Raw genomic sequence first — 17,335 nt, forward strand, 5'->3', positions numbered from 1 at the left:
AAAATCGCTTCTACTCGGAAACCCAAAAAACAACATTTCATTTTGTTATTTTGTTCTGCAAGTAGTCCATAAATGGATGAAGCGGATTGTACGTGTTGCTGAACCATTGGTTACCGTTATGGCTGCAAGTGGTGGAGGCTGCATGAGAACAGGATCTCTTAACCACCAATAAACGTCACCCTAACGGTTGCCTTTTCTGGTTATACGTATTTTCCTCCAAGTCCAACTTGGTAGAGAGAGGAAGGGAAAGAAAGAGAAAATCTTTAGAGAGAAAGAGAGAGGCAGTGATGTATTTGCATTTTTGAAGGGCAATACTTTGTTTAATATCCACACAATCAAAAAGCCTCCAAAAACTATTTAAGCATGGCCTCCAATTCAGTCAATTATATAAGACTGTCCCTCTTGTTTTTCTTCTTTTTTCTTCTTGTCCACTACCTGTTCGTTGATTTGCCTGAGAGAGAGACACAAACAGAGGGGCAGAGAAAAAAGAAAGAGAGAGAGGGTGGTTGAGAGGACCGTGGGTGGGGGAGGATTCTTTGATGAAGAATCTGTTGAACTAATGTGAATAATTCACAATTCTCAAGTTCATCACCTTCTTCATCAAAATCTCTGTTATCTTTCACTTCACCGCCTCCTGATCTCCTTCCGTCTTTACCTTCAATTTGGACTCATCTCTTTTGTTTAAGTGGTCATTTGGGTGTTGCGTTTCACCTAATTTTGTTTCAATCTCAACTACCCAGATCTGCTTTGCAGCTCATTATTATTTTCTCCAGATTTTCTTTGCTCCGAAAGAGAATCATAGATTTTGGGAGATATGGGTCTCTGCATCTAGACTTATCTTAATCTTTTTTATTTTTCTTGGGAGCTCCAGGTGTCAGAAAGCCCATATCAGATCTGAGTGCCCCACCCCCATTAGCTTCTTGGGTTTAGTCTTTTTATCTCTCTTTCATCCTCTCCTTGATTGACAGCTGTTGAAGCTGTCTGTACGGCTGGGGTCCTTATAGTTTAAAGGAAGGAAAGTAAATCATTTTCATTTTTGTTTGAAGGAGAGAGAGGCAGGGAGCAAAGTATTTGGCTTGCTTTTGGTTCTAGATTGGCTTAAAGGTGAGCTGGCTGAAAGGTGAGCTCCCACCAAATTTGGTTTTTTTCATTGGGTAAGAGGGTGTCTACAGTCATCGCCAATTATAGTTTGATTACTTTGGAAGAGGAGGCCCACCGTTGGGTTTTGGTGGGCTTCGTCGGAACCAATAAAAACCCATCATTTGAGAGGGGTTATTAAAGATCCCACTTTTGCTTTTACAGTTTTTAAGAGAGAGAGAGGGTGAGGAGGAGGAACAAGTGAAAGTGAAGACAATTCAAGTTTTGCTCCATTTAGCATTTTACCATTGCTTTTCCACAATTGGTCCCTCATCATTTAAGCCAAACTTGAATTTGACCCTTAAGAGGAGAATTCCCCTTTTGTAATGCTACTTTACTTGTTCATTACTTGCCTCTCCTTTCTCTTTTTCAAGACTCTTCCTCTCAAACCTCTCCCACCATGGGCTTGTGAGATGCGCTTGTTGTCCCCCTGGTTTTGGAAAGAATTATCATTCTTTACCATATCCAAGTTGATAAAGAAGAGCTTTTCAATTTTCTTTCTTTCTCCATTTCCTTCCAAAATGTCCCTCAAGAGGAAGCCTCTGTCTCTTTCTGCTAAAGTTGAGAATGTTGAAGAAGAAGACACACCAGAGATGTCTGTGTTGGACTTGCCAGAACTGGTCTTGGAATGCATACTCGAGAGGCTTCCTCCCGACGCGCTTTTTCGAATGACAGGTGTTTGTACTTCTTTGAGGGAGAGATGCAGGAGTGATCACCTTTGGGAGAAGCACATGAAACAGAAATGGGGCAGTGTTATTGGCCCTGCTGCCTACAGGGAGTGGCAGTGGCATATTGCTTCCAAAACCGATTTGGTTGATGTCAAGCAGGGCAAGCAAAAGGGTCTCATGAGAATTCTGTCTCTTGGTTGGCCTTTCTCATGGATTAGATCCAGGGTTGATGATCATAGCCAGCAGAGGTGTTCTTTGCCAGCTGATTCCATCATGTCCTGGTACCTTGCTCTTGAGACTGGCAGGTTCTGGTTCCCAGCTCAAGTCTATAACCGCGAGGTAATCTATCTACGAGTTTGCAATATTTATTATTTGTTTATTTATTAAAAAGTGTTGATTCTGTTCCGTTCCCTAAATTACATGTTATATATGTTTTTTTTTTCTTGTATTGCAGAATGGACATGTTGGATTTATGTTGTCATGCTATGATGCTGAAATTAGCTATGATCCTCGCACTGACACCTTCCAAGCCAGGTAGTTGGACAATTGGTCTCCCTCTATGTTTATAACTGTTTCTTATTGCTTATGTATGTTATTGGGATTTTGCATTTATGACTGTTTCTTATTGTTTATGGTAAGTCGATGTGGATGATCTAACTGAAGGTGGGTTTTCTGTTCAGGTACCCACCACATGGAAGGCGAGCAGTTGCAATTGAAAACGGTGTGCCTTGGGAAAGGCTTAGAGCACCACCAATCGAGACTCCCCCTCATGATCTTCATATGTCTGACTGTTTGAATGAGTTACAGCCTGGTGATCATATTGAGATTCAGTGGAGAAGAAACAAAGAATTTCCTTATGGTTTGTTATTCGTTCAACTTATTCTAAATCCCATTACTGCTCATTTAAGTAATCTAGAGTTCCTTTTGGTTTGTTACTTTTGGAAGAAACTTGAAGATTAACTGCTTCTGCAATGTCTACAAATATGTTTTTCCAACGTTTCCTTAAATAAAATTAAAATGAAGGCAGTTCAACCTAATTTGTATATAGAAGGTCTATTGAATTTTGCTTGGATTTGCTTGGTGGCATCTAATACTTGGCAATTAGAACTTGAACAGTATATAACTGATACTATATACAGATACGACTTTTGGTTCGATTTGCTTGTTCAACCGAATTGAAAGACATTAGATTCGTTTAATATGCAGAAACTTAAATTAAAGGTGAAATTAATTAATTTTCCATTTTCCATTGCTTGATAGGATTTTCTGTATTGTATTGCAGGTTGGTGGTATGGTGTTGTGGGTCACCTAGAATCATGTGATGGAAATGAAAATTACTGCCTTTGTCATAATAGTGGTGAGTTGAATTCATTCCTTTCCACCCCTCAAAGTAGGATCTTATGCTCTGTAGGATTGACTAGTATGTGATTGCAAAAAAGAGATTTGCTGTTGGAGAATCTAACAACTGATTTTGGCTGGAAAATATTATTATGCTAAGATTCCAACAATAATTTTTTTTTCTTTCACCATTGTCTCAGCAATTAGATAAAGCATTTTAGGGCAGAAAGTTCATAAAGAATTGAGGTTCTTGCAAGAAGCCATTGATATCTCTAAGTTGTGGATAATAAGAATGCAAAGTTAGCTTTCACAGAATAGACACTACTAGTCTTGGCCTCCTCCCTTTTCTGATACCCAATATTTTAATAGGTGGACCAGTTTTTGTGCTGTTTGATTGGTCCCCAAGACATATCATTGTCATTTTGTCATAATTTCCACCAACATTGTGATAAGTTTGTCTGGGAAGAATATTTATGGCCAACCACAATGAAAGAACTCAATCTTCCCTGGAGTCTCTGTTTTTTTGCAAAATGGGAATCTTAATGCTTTGTGGGGCTGCCATGCTCATCCTTCTTTGGCTTTCCAATTTTTTTAATCTCTCCATCACACCCCACCAGCCAAGCAATATTGCAAGAGATTTGTGTCCTCTTCTCACCACAAACAGACATTAACATTTATATATGATAATGACGATGTTGGTGATAATATATAGTCCTACAATTATAATATTAATAATAAGACTTTCAAACCACTTTATGAATGACAGAAAATAGCTCTGTAATTATTTGTTTTGGCAGGGTTTCAATGCATTTTGTTTCCTAAACCAAATATTTTGGAGTGCTTGGAGAACCCATTAAATTGGTTTTGCTAAACACAGCAATTGGAAAATTGTTTGATTATAGATTTACAGAAACAATTACAGATCCTGAAATATTTCTTTTATAGATTTTGATCACTGCTTTGAGTTCGGATGAAATGAGCAATATACAAGAGGGAAAGTTTTTCTTGAGCTCTTAGATTGGAAACTATTGCATTAAAAATTAACACGGTGATCACCTGTGATTGTTAAACAGACACTGTGGTGCTGGAGTTCAACCAGTACACGCACGGATCACGGTGGAGATGCACAAACATCAGCAGAAGAGACCATCGAGAGGAGGGAAATGAGGCAGATGGGTTTTACGGGGGCATCAGGAAGCTTAGAACCAAGGAAGAGATTTCCACATGGAAGAGACTTTGGCCAACTGAAGTCTTGGAATAATGGTACATGCCTAATTTTTTTGTTGTGACAATCAATCCAATTCTTAATCCACTTGCATAACCGAAACAAGTGGATGCTGCCTTAAGCTGGAAGTTTGCTTCAGATTCAATGGACCGCATGGATGTGGAGGCCATGATGTTTAGCTATACCCATTTTATTTTACTATGTTTTTTTCGTGGCACGTTTCTCGGCTATTTTATGGGATTCTGGTCCTTGTACATGCCTCCAATTATTGTACAATAACTTATCCCACGATATGTAAAATTTTTGTTGATAATTTTCATTTGGAGGTTATAGAAAGTGTTAATTCAGTTGCAGTTTCTTACATTTCTTCGCAATATCTCTACTAGCCCACATAGGGCCCCGATTCTAGAAAAACTGTGTTAAACGGGATAACACTTTTTGCTATCTTCGACCAGTAATGGTATGTCAAGCCAAGTGGAAACGTTATTACGCATGAAATACTATCATTGGCCATATATAGCGAAACAATGCTATCCATGTTCCACATAATTGTTTCTCCCTTGATTATGTAGTGCCCATATAGCATTTGTATAATGGGAGTTGATTTCCTCACTCCCTTTTACTTCATTTATACTCCTTTTTGTTTTTTAATATTTTTTAATCAATTTGGTTCTTTTTTGTTTTTTCCCTTTCCTATTTTACCCTTACTAACATGGCAAGTGAGACACCCAGATGTAAGTTTGGAGAAAATAAGAGTGAGGAAATCAGCTCCCTTATAAATGAACATCCCATGTTTGCACTGTGGTTTTTAGAGGAAAAAAAAACCCATAGCTGCCAATTGGACTGTCCTCTTCCTATACACTCTCGAGGCATTAGAGCATTTACAATCATACTCTCTATTTTTTAGTTAAAATTTAGCTACAAACACACAAAAGTTATTTTAGGAGCTCTCTAAAAAATTTCAACTTCAATCATACTCTCTAGTTTTGGGAGTCATAAATGCTAGAATTATATTTGAATTCAACGTAAATGGTCCATCTTTATGAAAAAAATAATATAAAAATAGTCAATATTGATTAAAGGTTTTAAAATATTCATTAAATAAGGTAGCATTAAATTATAGGGAGCCACTAGGAGTTCATTCTCTCTCCTCAGATTTAGGAGCTCCTAGAGGTCTCCCTATTTTAGGAGCTGGATAGAGAGCATGGTTGGAGGTGGTTTTCTTACTTCCTCCCTAAATTTTATCTAAATAGGTGGTTTAGAGAGTTCATTATGGATGCTCTTATAAACTTAGACTCACCTGTATCTTCTCTCTTTTCCTTTTCAAACATTTTCTATTTTCAATTATTAATTAGTTTATTTTATTTAGCAAAATACCAAGCAACTCTCCCTCTCTTGTGGCGAGGATGTATGTTTCTTGAGGAAGAGAAAAGAAAGTATTCCTTTTCCCATTTAGCCTTTTAGTTCAGCCTTTACTACTTTGAGATCAGTATCTTACCCACAGATATACCCCAAACCTGTGCGAATCAATATAGACCCACCTTGGAAAACTTAACTACACGAAAGAACCCTTCGGGCATTGAGAGTTGGGTTGGGTCGGGTCAACATTTGGAAACAAAAGGTAAAGTTAAAGTAGGAATGACAAAGTCCATACATCCTCTTCCTTCGCGGCCAGTAGCTAAATAAAAGTAAGCCGTCTAGCCCAGTGAAAATAAAATATTGACTTACCAATTGGTATCAGAGTCGGGTTTCACAACGAAATCATACTCAATTTCCTGAAAGGGGCAACCTATAGGCTAGACTAAAATGATCGGTATTATATATGGACATAATGTCAAGTCACTGAATACTGGTAGATGAGTGAAGCTGCCTCAAAGAAAGGAAATGGCTACCATCTGGCCAATGAGGAAGTTGAGTACGGAAGAATGGTGAAATGCTAGAATCCAAGAACCCACACATTGGAAAAATAGCATATCATGGAGTGGTTTAAGAGCTCTAGGCACCCTTCCCTTCCAAGTTGGTTTTTAGGAGCAAGTTTTACCCATGAGTTCTTAACACACCATGAGTAATCTCTAATAATATTCTAATTTTAAATAATTTTGTTAGAGTAAAATCAAAAAATTGTGTTGGTATATACACTACAACTAGCAAAATAAAAATTCTTGATAAGTATCCAACAACGCAAGTGTAATTTCCTAAATTAATTTACCAGCATTGAATGTGATCCCCACTCCAAAACCTTACTTTCCTACTTTAGTTTGTTGTGATTTGAAAAGAAACTAAGCTCCTATTTGATCATCATTTTAATTTTCAATTTTCAATTTTTATTTTTAAAAAACTAAAAACAGAAAACTTCATATTACAAAAAGTTCATAATGTTTTTTGGTGAATTTTTTGAAATTATGATTATTTTTTGTGACTTTTGGATATGGAGTTGACGAGGGTTGAATTGGGATAGTGGCCAAAAGCACGAATCGAGCAGCCAAGTACAAGTTGGGAGGTCCCAAATACCGACTTTTGGTAACTGGAGTGCATTTCATGTATGGTGATGTGAAACTTTTGAATGAAATAATGCTAAAATTATGAAAGAGTAATTGTGATGAGAATTTTCTGTGTATTCTTCTCCTTGTAGGAGACCATATTTATAATACAATATTCCTCGAAGGCTAAGTAAGGTAATTAATAACTTCTAATTCCATTTAGAGTAGGAAATCAATTCCAATCTATGCATGAGTTAATATGGGAAACCTTGGTGTGCAAGGAAAGTCAACTAACACTACAACAAACAATAGTGCAAAAACAAAAAAACATAAAAAAACTTCCAAGTTGTTTTAAAAAAATAAAGGTGATTTTGAAAACTAGATTTCACTTTTTTAAAATTCGAAACTAGATTTCACCTTTTTAAAATTTGAAAACTAGATTTCACTTTTTTTTAAATTTGAAAACTAAATCTGATACCAAACATGTTTTCAGTTTTCACAAAAAATGAAAATGAAAACTAAAAATTGAAATTGAAATGGTTATCAAACAACCCATAAATTAACTAGTATAAGGTAATCAGATTGTTGAAAGATAATGAGTTATGCGTGTGTTGGTGCTCTTTTTGGGATAATCAACTTAGATAAGGGAGTGTTAAATTTTCAACAGGGGAGAAGGTTGTGGACCTTCGGTATGGAGGGATCCTACAGAAGGAAACAAGGAAGAAGCGATCGTCAAGCCTCAGACACCAATGTGGTACCTACCGAAGGCTCTCTGATGCTTAAGTCAACGAGTATATGTGGTAATTTTGGTAGAATAACAGTAAATGTGAAAAGTAGTTACCCCTTTTTCCTTAGGCACTGTTCCCTATTTATAGGAAAGTGAAAATAGGAGTTTTGCTCAAAGTTTCGATGTGGAACTTTGTGCAAACTATTGTAGAGGTGACACGTCCATGGAAACTAGGTTCTGTAGTTGGGAGCATCGACAGATGGTTACCGCTTCGGAAGGAGGTCTTCCTTTGGTAAGTTGAGAAGGTTATGATGTCACCCGTCCTCTAAGGGTTTGTCTGAATGCTCGTGGGAAGCATATAAAAAACGTTCTTAATCTGCAGTTCCAGCGCCATCACAACTTTTATGTAATATTTCAAAATCGATTGGGTGTGTATGATGAATTCTGGTATGAGGAGAAGGGAAGAGGTATGATCGGTTTCTCCATTCCTTTATAGATCTGCCATGGCCTCCCTCCCTCTCCGAATCTGCCATGGCCCCACTTCCCAAATCTTACCAAGTTAACAGACTATATTGATTCTGGCCATCTGCCATATTTTTGTTGGTATGATCCGTTTTCCTCATTTTTATTAGTTTGAGCCATCTTCCACATCAAGCAATATTCGACTTCTCTTGAAATCGAGGAGTTCACACAACCCTTCAATGCTGCAACAGTTTCGCAACCTTGATACTGACCAAGGAATTCTCTTCTCATTTATATATCGGTGTCGTGGCCATGTACATGTACCGATTTTGCACCATTCACAAACACCTCACCATACCGTCTGGCTGAGTGAGGCAATCTTCCTAAAGCAAGGGAAACACACAATGGTTAGCACTCAAGCATTCAAAGATAAGAAAGGCTTCACGGGATTGGTAAAAATATGTCACACCCCGAAAGCCAAATTCAACGTGCGTAATAATAAGGGCACACAAATTGGGGAGGAAGGAGGCCATGGTAGTAGATCCGCGAAGGAAGGAAGGCTTGGAGCAGAATTTATTTATTTTAAACTAAATAATTAAGTTAATTTTGGCAAAAAAAATGGTTAAAACTTAACTAATAAAAAAAATGATGTGGCATATGACATAAATTGTCATATCATGTGCTACATAGGTTGGTATCATTAAGTTGGTATTTAAGTTGGTACCCGTAGCACACCTCTATAAGTCGATGTGGTAATTCAACTACAGAATTTGCCAAACCTTGTGCCTTTATATCACACTTCTAGGCCTATAGAGGAAGTCATACCACCCAAGCTTTATTGCCGACTTGAGTATCCTATGTGACCCATATGGGTTGTAAAGTTCCACAGTAACTCAATAAATGTGAAAATATGTCTCAATTTTCTTGTTAAATATGTTTCGTAAAATACTGTTATCAATCTAATTTCGAAGAACTTTTATTGTACACTTATTTGATCACTTTATACCTCGATTTGACATTTACCACTACCACTACCCACCACCTCTACCACCAACTCCATCTCTACCTCCACCTCCACCTCCACCTATACCACCACCACCATCTCCACCACAACCACTACAAACCACCACCACCACCTCCACCACCTCCACCACCACATCCACCAACTCAACCTCCACCTATACCACCACCCTCACCTCCACCACCACTATTATCACCACCACCACCACATAGTTACCACGTAACACTTTCGACATATCATGTATGTTTTAGTCATTATCAACAGTTACAATAGTTTTATATCAAAATTTACCAAACGGTTTTGACACAGCTTTTTATACTAACAACACTTTAAAAATATTGTTTAACAAGCATCGAACTACTTTACAGCTCATTATTTCCAAAACACAATATAAACATCTTTTTTTAAAAATGACAACAATCTCAAACTAGCCCTTATTATTGATGAATATCTTCTGTGTGACAAAGTGCACCACTTAACATATGCAATCCCAAAAAGGATCCAAAAACATAAAAATAAAACCAAAGAGCCACTTAACGAAGTTATAGTGGTTAGAAACACAAGCACACCAAATCGATTGACAAAACAACTTATTTACGCAGAGACATCAACTACTTGTTTTCCGAAGTTAAGACCCTTAAAAAGTCCAACCAGCGCTCTTGGACCACTCTCAAGGCCTTCAACTATGTCTTCCACATAAACAATCTTTCCTTGCCTAATGTAAGGCAGCATAAACTCCACGAATTTCGGATGGAGGTGATAGTGATCTCTTACTGAAAATCCATGGAGGCGGATACGTTTGTACACAAGGTGCATCAAATTTGTTAACCCTTCTGCTTGATCAAGATTGTACTGTGAGATCATTCCACATACAGCAATGCGGCCATGGACTCTCATGTTGAGGAGCACTGCGTCTAGCATTTTGCCTCCAACATTCTCAAAGTAAATATCAATGCCTTCAGGGAAATACCTGGCAAGTGTATGGTAATTACAAAGAAAATTTATCTTTCACTCAAGAAAGCTTAAGCTTCAAAGCATCATATACAACATAGAAGGATCATCATTTGGCCCGTGGCCCCAAAGGGGATAGTCCAAGCCCAATGGGCGAAAGTCCAACTTAGCAGGATGGTTAGGCCCGCTCGGCCCGCCCGCTTGTTCTTTTCTTTTTTTAAGATTAATTGATGCATTCCCTAACCTCGTTTTATACTTAATCAAAATAATATAATATGTATGATAAACTAATAAACTTTTTATTTTGTTTACACATGTTATAAATTAAGTTCATTTTTTCAATGTTGTCTAAAATTTTGTAACAAACAAGCAATATATGCACTATATCTCTTAGTGCCCTTTTTTGTCAAGTTCAAATTTAATGGTTCAATAAAGAATTTGAAAGCTTATTTTGGGTTTATTAATTCTAAAGGCACAAATTGCTTTAATTTTCATGATGTCAATCCTAATTTGGGATATAAGTTAACTAAGGCACAAATTGCACATTATAAGATTCATTTTTAGGTATAATATTTTTTTTAAAATATATTGGTTATTGGTCTAGGTTTAGTAAAAAACGTTTGACTATTATATTTTTGTTTTCTTAAGTTACGTAGTTATCTATACTATTGTTCAAGAGAATACTCTATATCCATCACTTTTGAAAAAACGAAATGTGCAACAAAAAAAATTTAAAAGACTTTTAAAAATAAAGTTCTGCCCATTTAGGCCCATGAGGGCTCGGCTCGAACCCAAAATTTAGTTGGTCCAGCCTAATGACGAACCCTAACAACACGCAAATTCTTAATAATAGTTTTTTTCCTTTCTTTTCTTACCAAAGGAAACTAGTATAACATAATAAATATGTATTTTACATAAAATAATAGGGAGATCACATTTGTAGGCTACTCTGTATACCACCCGTCAAGTAACCATTTGTCTAATAGAGTTGAGACTCATTGTATTCGTGGTACACTAGGGTTTATAAATATAATCTCTCTATCATAACTCATATGTACCTTTTGAAAGCCGCATTCAAGTCAGCCTCTTCTTTATAGTTAAAAGCCTCATCAAATCCAAGCTCATTCTTCAATAGATCAACCTAACAAGATGAATACATAAAGGAAAGGAATGAATCACTTTTCATCTGAATAAATTACGACTCATCTAAAGCCCCCTGTTAATAAGCATGAAACATTTCCCTGCGTGATGGTCAAAATTATAAATTTAGGCACACGCAAAGAAAATGGTTAAGAGAAGAGTTTACAAAAACAACTAGACGACCCAATTCAACAACACAAACGGAGGCCCCAACCCAAACCAACACCAAAGTTGGCCCAAATAACAACAGCAAAATACAACCGAAACAAGAAAAAATGGTGTAGGTAATATTAATTTGAAATTCAAAGAGTCAAGTTCGTACCTTTTTCTTACTGCCAGCACTTCCAACAACATAACAACCCATTAATTTTGCAAATTGTCCAACAAGCTGACCAACAGCACCAGCTGCTGCTGAAATGAAGACATGTTCTCCTTTCTTAGGAGAACAAATTTCGTAGAAACCAACATAAGCGGTCAAACCAGGCATACCTGAAATGAAATTACAAAATACACTCATGTATCAAAACCAACGCATATCATCATGAGCTAAAATAGGTTTTGACTTGTTACCAAGAATTCCAGTATAATAGGATAGAGGTACATCAGTGTGCTGGATTTTGATCAGGCCTTCGGGTGCAGGGATTCGGCTGTACTCTTCCCAATAGGTAGTCCCCCAAACCAAGTCACCTGCCTTCAACTCTGGGTGCCCAGAGTCCAAAACTTTAGCCACTCCATACCCATATATTGGCTGCACGTTTACACCACCAAAATTAAATTAATTATATCATCAAACTTGTATTTGATTCCCTCCCAATGTTGTCAACCAAAAAACAAGCACTACTAGAAAAATAATTGGTAATCATTAATGTTTGTGGCATAGGATGTGGTAACAAAAACCACTATCAGCTCTTACTACTTAATAATCACAGTTATTCGTGCTCATTGCGCGCTAATAGACATTAACAGTGTTTTTAGCCACCTCATCTTGTGATACGGAGTTAAGTGGCTAGTAATTATTTTTCTTGTGGGTGAAGCTTGCACAACGTGCAGAGTTACCTCATGTATATTCCAATTTTGCAAGAAATTGTTTTTTTTTTTCAAGGAAACAACGTTTAACAATTAATATATATTTGAGCATAACATTTGGTATATATTTTTACAGAAATTGAAAGGAAAAGATATATGATGGGTTTTGCTTACAGAGCCAGGCGTATAGGAGGAAGTGGATTGGCTGCTCAGGCCTTCGATTCTTTCCATAAATAGTCGTTGGTAGGGATCGCAAGACAAGTAAAGATTCTTCACTAGAACTAGTTTCTTTGAAGAACCCTCATGCCCAGGCTCAGAAAGCTTCAACTTGATAGTAGCTGTACTATTCACGTACAAGTCTGACTCTTTGGGAAAGCCAGTGACATACTCCCTCAGTATCACCTGCTTGTTACTCACTTCTGCCATTCCTCTCTCTCTTTCTCTCTCTCTGCTTGGTGCTTAAATGTAGGGTGATCCAAACCTTATAAATAGCAGTGGCGGGCATTCTGCTAGACCAATGGCTTTCCTTAATATTGATACTAAAAAACCATATTTTACTACGACATTGACTTTCAAATTCACATTTTTATTTTATTATTATTTGTTTGAAAATGTTAGGGGAAGGGAATTGAACTCAAGTGCAAAGGAACGAGCACACTGTCTTGACCGACTGACCTAATTCTATATGCAAATTTTATTTTATTATTGAAGTGTTCAATATAAGAGGGGCTTAATTGATATTTTCTTCTTCTTCTTTTTTCCTTCAATATATTTTCTTCACAATGATTGACCAATTGAGTTCTTCTTTCTTCTTCTTCCGCACCCCCCCTCCCTCCAAATGACACTTGAGATAATTTTTTCATGTATCATTGTTTTATTTGTTGGAGATAGCAAAATAGTGCTATTCCGTTACAATTGCAGAGCCAAAATACATATAATATAATATGATTACTGCTTACATAAATCAGAGGCCTTTAGCTTTTACACCAAATGCACGTAATTGCTTACGTGCTGCTTTTTTTAGGTTTAGTCAATGCACTCTGCACTATATTTATTTATGTCAAATTATGTATTAGAAAGAGAACTTGTAGACCAGTAGTATGTAGCGATAAAGAAAACTTCAAATTGGCAACTACAAGGAATCTTGCTTTGCGTCTATTTTTCTTTAATCAAATAGTGCAAGGTGCCCATCGACATCTCAAGTTAATTACCTAAAGCTCAAAGCTCAAGAATAAGAAACCAAAATGCATCCTGAATCGATGCATATTTAAGATTTATATAAGTCGATTTTTTAGAGAATCTCTGTTGATAGCTCATGCAATCACCATAAGCCGAGCCTATTATGAATTGACACGTGGCTGTAGGGGAACGCCTTTTTTTACCGACCTGAGCATAGTGGTATCACCAGCCTCCCTAGTTGGGAGCTACGAACCCGAGGAGTAGTCCAAAGTGATCGGGTATGTGTGTATTTATCCGACCAATAGGACGAGCATCCTAAATCCAAGGCGAGGACCTGACTTGGTTCCTGTCAAGTCGATCAACTCTATCCCTGCAATATACAGATTGGCTAACAAGAAGAGTAGTTAAGTGCACGTCCCATCCTCGAATAGATGTCGCTTTACCCGTTAATCTTTGCATGAACAGGTAGGTGATGGAGAGGGATCATTTAATACACCTCCCATCCCTGGTCGCATGTCACTTCGCCACCTAACCTCTACCCAGCATGGTGATTTGAAATAAGACATTAAATGCAACTCAGAAGGCGAAGAAGATCTCTTCCGAAAATATCTTCACCTCTCTTTCTCCCTCCTATAAATACCCATCAGCTATCACTAGACAAAGGTAATAAATAACTCTACACAGAACATAAACCCTATTTCCATTCTCTCTAGCAAAAGTTAGCTTCTGATTTAACCATCGGAGAGGGTTAGATTGGAATCAACCTGATCCGCCTAATTCGATATCATTCGGAGTGTGTAGATCTTCTTTTGAAAGTCATCCGCACTCGTTGGCCTTACACAGGCCCAAGTCCCCCGGATCAAGCCCAAGCTATCTATACGAGAAGGATCCACGGTTTACAATCTCCAACCGAAATGTTAAAATACCATAATAAACTTTTAATGGGTAAAATTTGACATGATAAAATGCCCCAACCAAAAAGTTCATGCGATAGTTCAAATCCTTTTGTCTCTTGAACCAAATTTTACTATTTAATGTGTGCTTCCGATTATAATAAAATAGTGAATTAAATTGATAGAATATTGAATCAAATGCCACATCAGCCATCAAAATAAAATTTAATCTTGTGAATTTAACGTCTTCCGGATATAATCTTACAACAGTTCATAACATAAACACCCATCGAAGTCGACGAGATTGAAGAAACCAAACTAATTGCACGGCCGGGCTCAAGGGAAGCCCTAATAGGCTGCCAACGCTACAAGCTCATTCTTCCTATAAATCGTATAATTCAGTTTTCATTTGTCCTTCGTACTGGAGGGCAAACTTTTAGATTTCAATACTTCTACAAGCAGTTCATATTTTTCCACTCTACAAACAACTTGTAGGCTGAACCACACCCTCAGTTGTTCCATCTGCATGGCTACATGAAGACTCAGCTGCTTGGTTCTTGTAAGTAAGCTTCACATCCTCCAATTTGATCTCGCTACAAGGGTGCTCGGGACTGCAATCAAATTTTACTGCAACTTCTGTTGCTGATGTACCGTGTATGTCTTCGTATGTCACATCGCTAATTTGAACTCCAGAAACCTATCGAAAAACAAAATTGACAAAAGAAAAAAAATATACAAAGTCAGATTTCCAGCTTTTAACAGAAGGTGAACAAGTATTATAGCATGGGAGTTCGGCTTAATGGGAAGTTTAATGCTTTTTTGGCTAAGCTACGATGAAGTCATTTTGATAAAAATGATATTGGGAAAGAGGGGAATTAAATCTAGGACTTCGAATGCAAGAGTAAATGTTGTTAACCACTTGAACTACTAACTCTCAACCCCATTGCACGGTACAATGAAGTTTTTAATAAGTTACAAAGGTTACAATGGGCAAGGCTCGACCTTTGCAAGTAGTAGGAGAGCAAGCCCGCGAAGGAAAGAGTTATTGGATTTGCTTTGGGTCTAAAATTATTGGCTTAGCCCATAGAGAAAAGTAGTCCTTTTTGACTCTCTTCCAGGTGGAAGCCCAAGAAAGCTATTGATATTCGACAGTTACAATTTGGTGATGCCAACGTTTTTATCAAAAACGTTACACTATATATGGAAGAGAAAATTTAGTTGTAATTAAACTTTGGGAATTGACCGTTAGAGCATGAATGATATATATCTTACCTGACCAGGGCACCCTTTGTTGTCGGGGCAATAATGTTGATCTATAATAATAGGATTTTCGACATTGACCATTGTAGCATGTTGGAAAAGAATATTTCTAGCAAACCCAGTGCTTGGCCTCCCCCATGACTTGATTCTTAGACCATTCTGAGTACCAGTAAAGGTAACCGTTTTAACTGTTACATTTTGTACACCGGCCTCTTCTTGCTCCTTGCCTAGACTTCCAATGCTGAACCATCAAGTAAAACAATGTTAAATTTACAACTAGAACATCCACCAAAAAGATGAATCTCTACTAGCAACCAATTAATCTCCACTTTATTGGAAGATGCCCCAAATGTCATTAAGCAACGAAGAAAAAAGATTTAAATTTTAGTTAGGATGTATATTATAACATATATTATGAAATAGTATGCATTTAGCTAGTTTCATCAATCTTGGATACATAATTTTGATGTCGTACCTAATTCCATGGCCAGGTCCACAGGCAACGCTTTCTATCCACAAATTTGAGGTTCCGGGGCCAATTGAGACACAATCGTCACCGGTTGCAATCTTGGAGTTGAGTATTGTGACACCAGATGACATTTGGACATGAATGCCATCAGTGTTAGGGCTGTTACCGGAAGCAGAAACCCTGACACCTTGCATTTGCACATTTTGGCAGTCGTTGATGACTATGTGGAACATTTGGCTGTTTAGGGATGCCAATCCACTCACCACAATGTTGTTTGAGTCGGAAAAACTCAATGTCTGCACATATATACACGAAATTACTTGATCAAGCTAAGCTTGTGGTACAATTTATCATGTCCATATGATATTTTATAAACCCTCAATTCAATTGGTCGCAAATAATAAAGCAAATTGTACGTACGTTGACCTTTAAAATTCTCACTAATAATGAAGCACATGCACGGTGGAATGTATTATCATTATTTCTTTTTCTGGTCATAACTCAAAATAATGGTGTCATGAATTTGATATTTAAAGTAGTAAATTAATTACCGTTGCTCCGCTGGGACAACTCTTGCCATTAGAGGCCTTGCAAGCCCACAAGGCAGTGCCTTGGCCGTCAAGAATTCCACCTGATATGGTAACCCCGTTTACATGGTGAAAGAAAATCCAGTTAGCTGCATTACCGATGACCCGGTAATCAGACGGGGCCACAAGGGTTCCGGCAATGCGAAAGGTGATGGCATTGTTCTTGCAAGGCCCACTAAACACCACATCGCGAAGAAAGAACGTTCCTGCCGGCACATAAATGACACCGGGATTCATCGAGGCACAAGCTTTAGCCCATGCTGAGAGGAAGGCTTTTGTGGAGTCAGTCTTGCCATCTGCTTTGGCTCCTAAACTGGCCACATTGTATGTGACTGGAGTGGCTATGGCTGAGTTGATCATGAACACAAAGATAAGTGAGAGAGAAAAGAGGCTTCTACGGTTTGCCATTTGCGGATTAAAATGAGAGAGAGAGAGAGAGAGAGAGAGAGGTTAATGAGTTGAAGGAGCGAGGAGTGGTGGTGGGAAAGTTGAATGGTTTGATGGGTTATTTATAGCTTTGAACGAAATGAACCTGGGTGGATGATGAGATGAGCTACGCCAATAAAAAAAAAGGAACGGCGCCGTAATGACCTTACGTAGGCTAATAATGTGTGTAGCAGGAAGAGGAGCTTTTCTCGCCTTAATTTATTTTCAAATGTACTTTCCCAAAATGCCCTTGCGTGTTTTGGTACTTGAAAACATGACCCCCATCCTCATTCTTTGCATCTTACTTTACGGTGCTATTGCTATACAGTGTTATGGTCTTCTCTTG

The 17,335-nt window shown here is 37.7% G+C and overlaps 3 protein-coding genes across 3 annotated transcripts; 1 reads left to right on the forward strand and 2 right to left on the reverse strand.

The window, feature by feature from the left end:
* Positions 1-389: 389 nt before the first annotated feature.
* Positions 390-4,729, forward strand: LOC103326793 (F-box protein At2g26850-like). Its single transcript, XM_008229035.3, has 5 exons — positions 390-2,144; positions 2,260-2,339; positions 2,486-2,664; positions 3,088-3,162; positions 4,217-4,729. Exons 1-5 carry the CDS (start codon positions 1,464-1,466, stop codon positions 4,402-4,404), a joined length of 1,203 nt encoding a protein of 400 aa, XP_008227257.2. The 5' UTR covers positions 390-1,463; the 3' UTR covers positions 4,405-4,729.
* Positions 4,730-9,454: 4,725 nt separating this feature from the next.
* Positions 9,455-12,624, reverse strand: LOC148919158 (2-alkenal reductase (NADP(+)-dependent)-like). Its single transcript, XM_089048962.1, has 5 exons — positions 12,350-12,624; positions 11,720-11,897; positions 11,472-11,638; positions 11,068-11,150; positions 9,455-10,028 (listed from the first exon to the last, which is right to left on the reverse strand). Exons 1-5 carry the CDS (start codon positions 12,599-12,601, stop codon positions 9,653-9,655), a joined length of 1,056 nt encoding a protein of 351 aa, XP_088905088.1. The 5' UTR covers positions 12,602-12,624; the 3' UTR covers positions 9,455-9,652.
* A 1,838-nt stretch (positions 12,625-14,462) lies between these two features.
* LOC148919159 (polygalacturonase) lies at positions 14,463-17,000 on the reverse strand. Its single transcript, XM_089048961.1, has 4 exons — positions 16,528-17,000; positions 15,983-16,272; positions 15,520-15,748; positions 14,463-14,944 (listed from the first exon to the last, which is right to left on the reverse strand). Exons 1-4 carry the CDS (start codon positions 16,969-16,971, stop codon positions 14,726-14,728), a joined length of 1,182 nt encoding a protein of 393 aa, XP_088905087.1. The 5' UTR covers positions 16,972-17,000; the 3' UTR covers positions 14,463-14,725.
* Between the last annotated feature and the right edge of the window lie 335 nt (positions 17,001-17,335).

The sequence above is a fragment of the Prunus mume genome, linkage group LG3 (assembly GCF_029339155.1).
Source record: "Prunus mume cultivar Tortuosa linkage group LG3, ASM2933915v1, whole genome shotgun sequence".
Classification (NCBI taxonomy): Eukaryota; Viridiplantae; Streptophyta; class Magnoliopsida; order Rosales; family Rosaceae; genus Prunus; species Prunus mume.

Coding starts and splice junctions, on each gene's coding strand:
- LOC148919158 (XM_089048962.1), bottom strand. CDS start 12,601: ATGGCAGAAGTGAGTAACAAGCAGGTGATACTGAGGGAGTATGTCACT. Junction 11,639..11,719: donor CTATTATACTGGAATTCTTG/GTAACAAGTCAA, acceptor ATTTCATTTCAG/GTATGCCTGGTTTGACCGCT. Junction 11,151..11,471: donor GTGCTGGCAGTAAGAAAAAG/GTACGAACTTGA, acceptor TCATCTTGTTAG/GTTGATCTATTGAAGAATGA.
- LOC103326793 (XM_008229035.3), top strand. CDS start 1,464: ATGCTACTTTACTTGTTCATTACTTGCCTCTCCTTTCTCTTTTTCAAG. Junction 2,145..2,259: donor CTCAAGTCTATAACCGCGAG/GTAATCTATCTA, acceptor CTTGTATTGCAG/AATGGACATGTTGGATTTAT. Junction 2,665..3,087: donor AAACAAAGAATTTCCTTATG/GTTTGTTATTCG, acceptor ATTGTATTGCAG/GTTGGTGGTATGGTGTTGTG.
- LOC148919159 (XM_089048961.1), bottom strand. CDS start 16,971: ATGGCAAACCGTAGAAGCCTCTTTTCTCTCTCACTTATCTTTGTGTTC. Junction 16,273..16,527: donor GTTGTCCCAGCGGAGCAACG/GTAATTAATTTA, acceptor ATATATGTGCAG/ACATTGAGTTTTTCCGACTC. Junction 14,945..15,519: donor ACAAAGGGTGCCCTGGTCAG/GTAAGATATATA, acceptor GTTTTTCGATAG/GTTTCTGGAGTTCAAATTAG.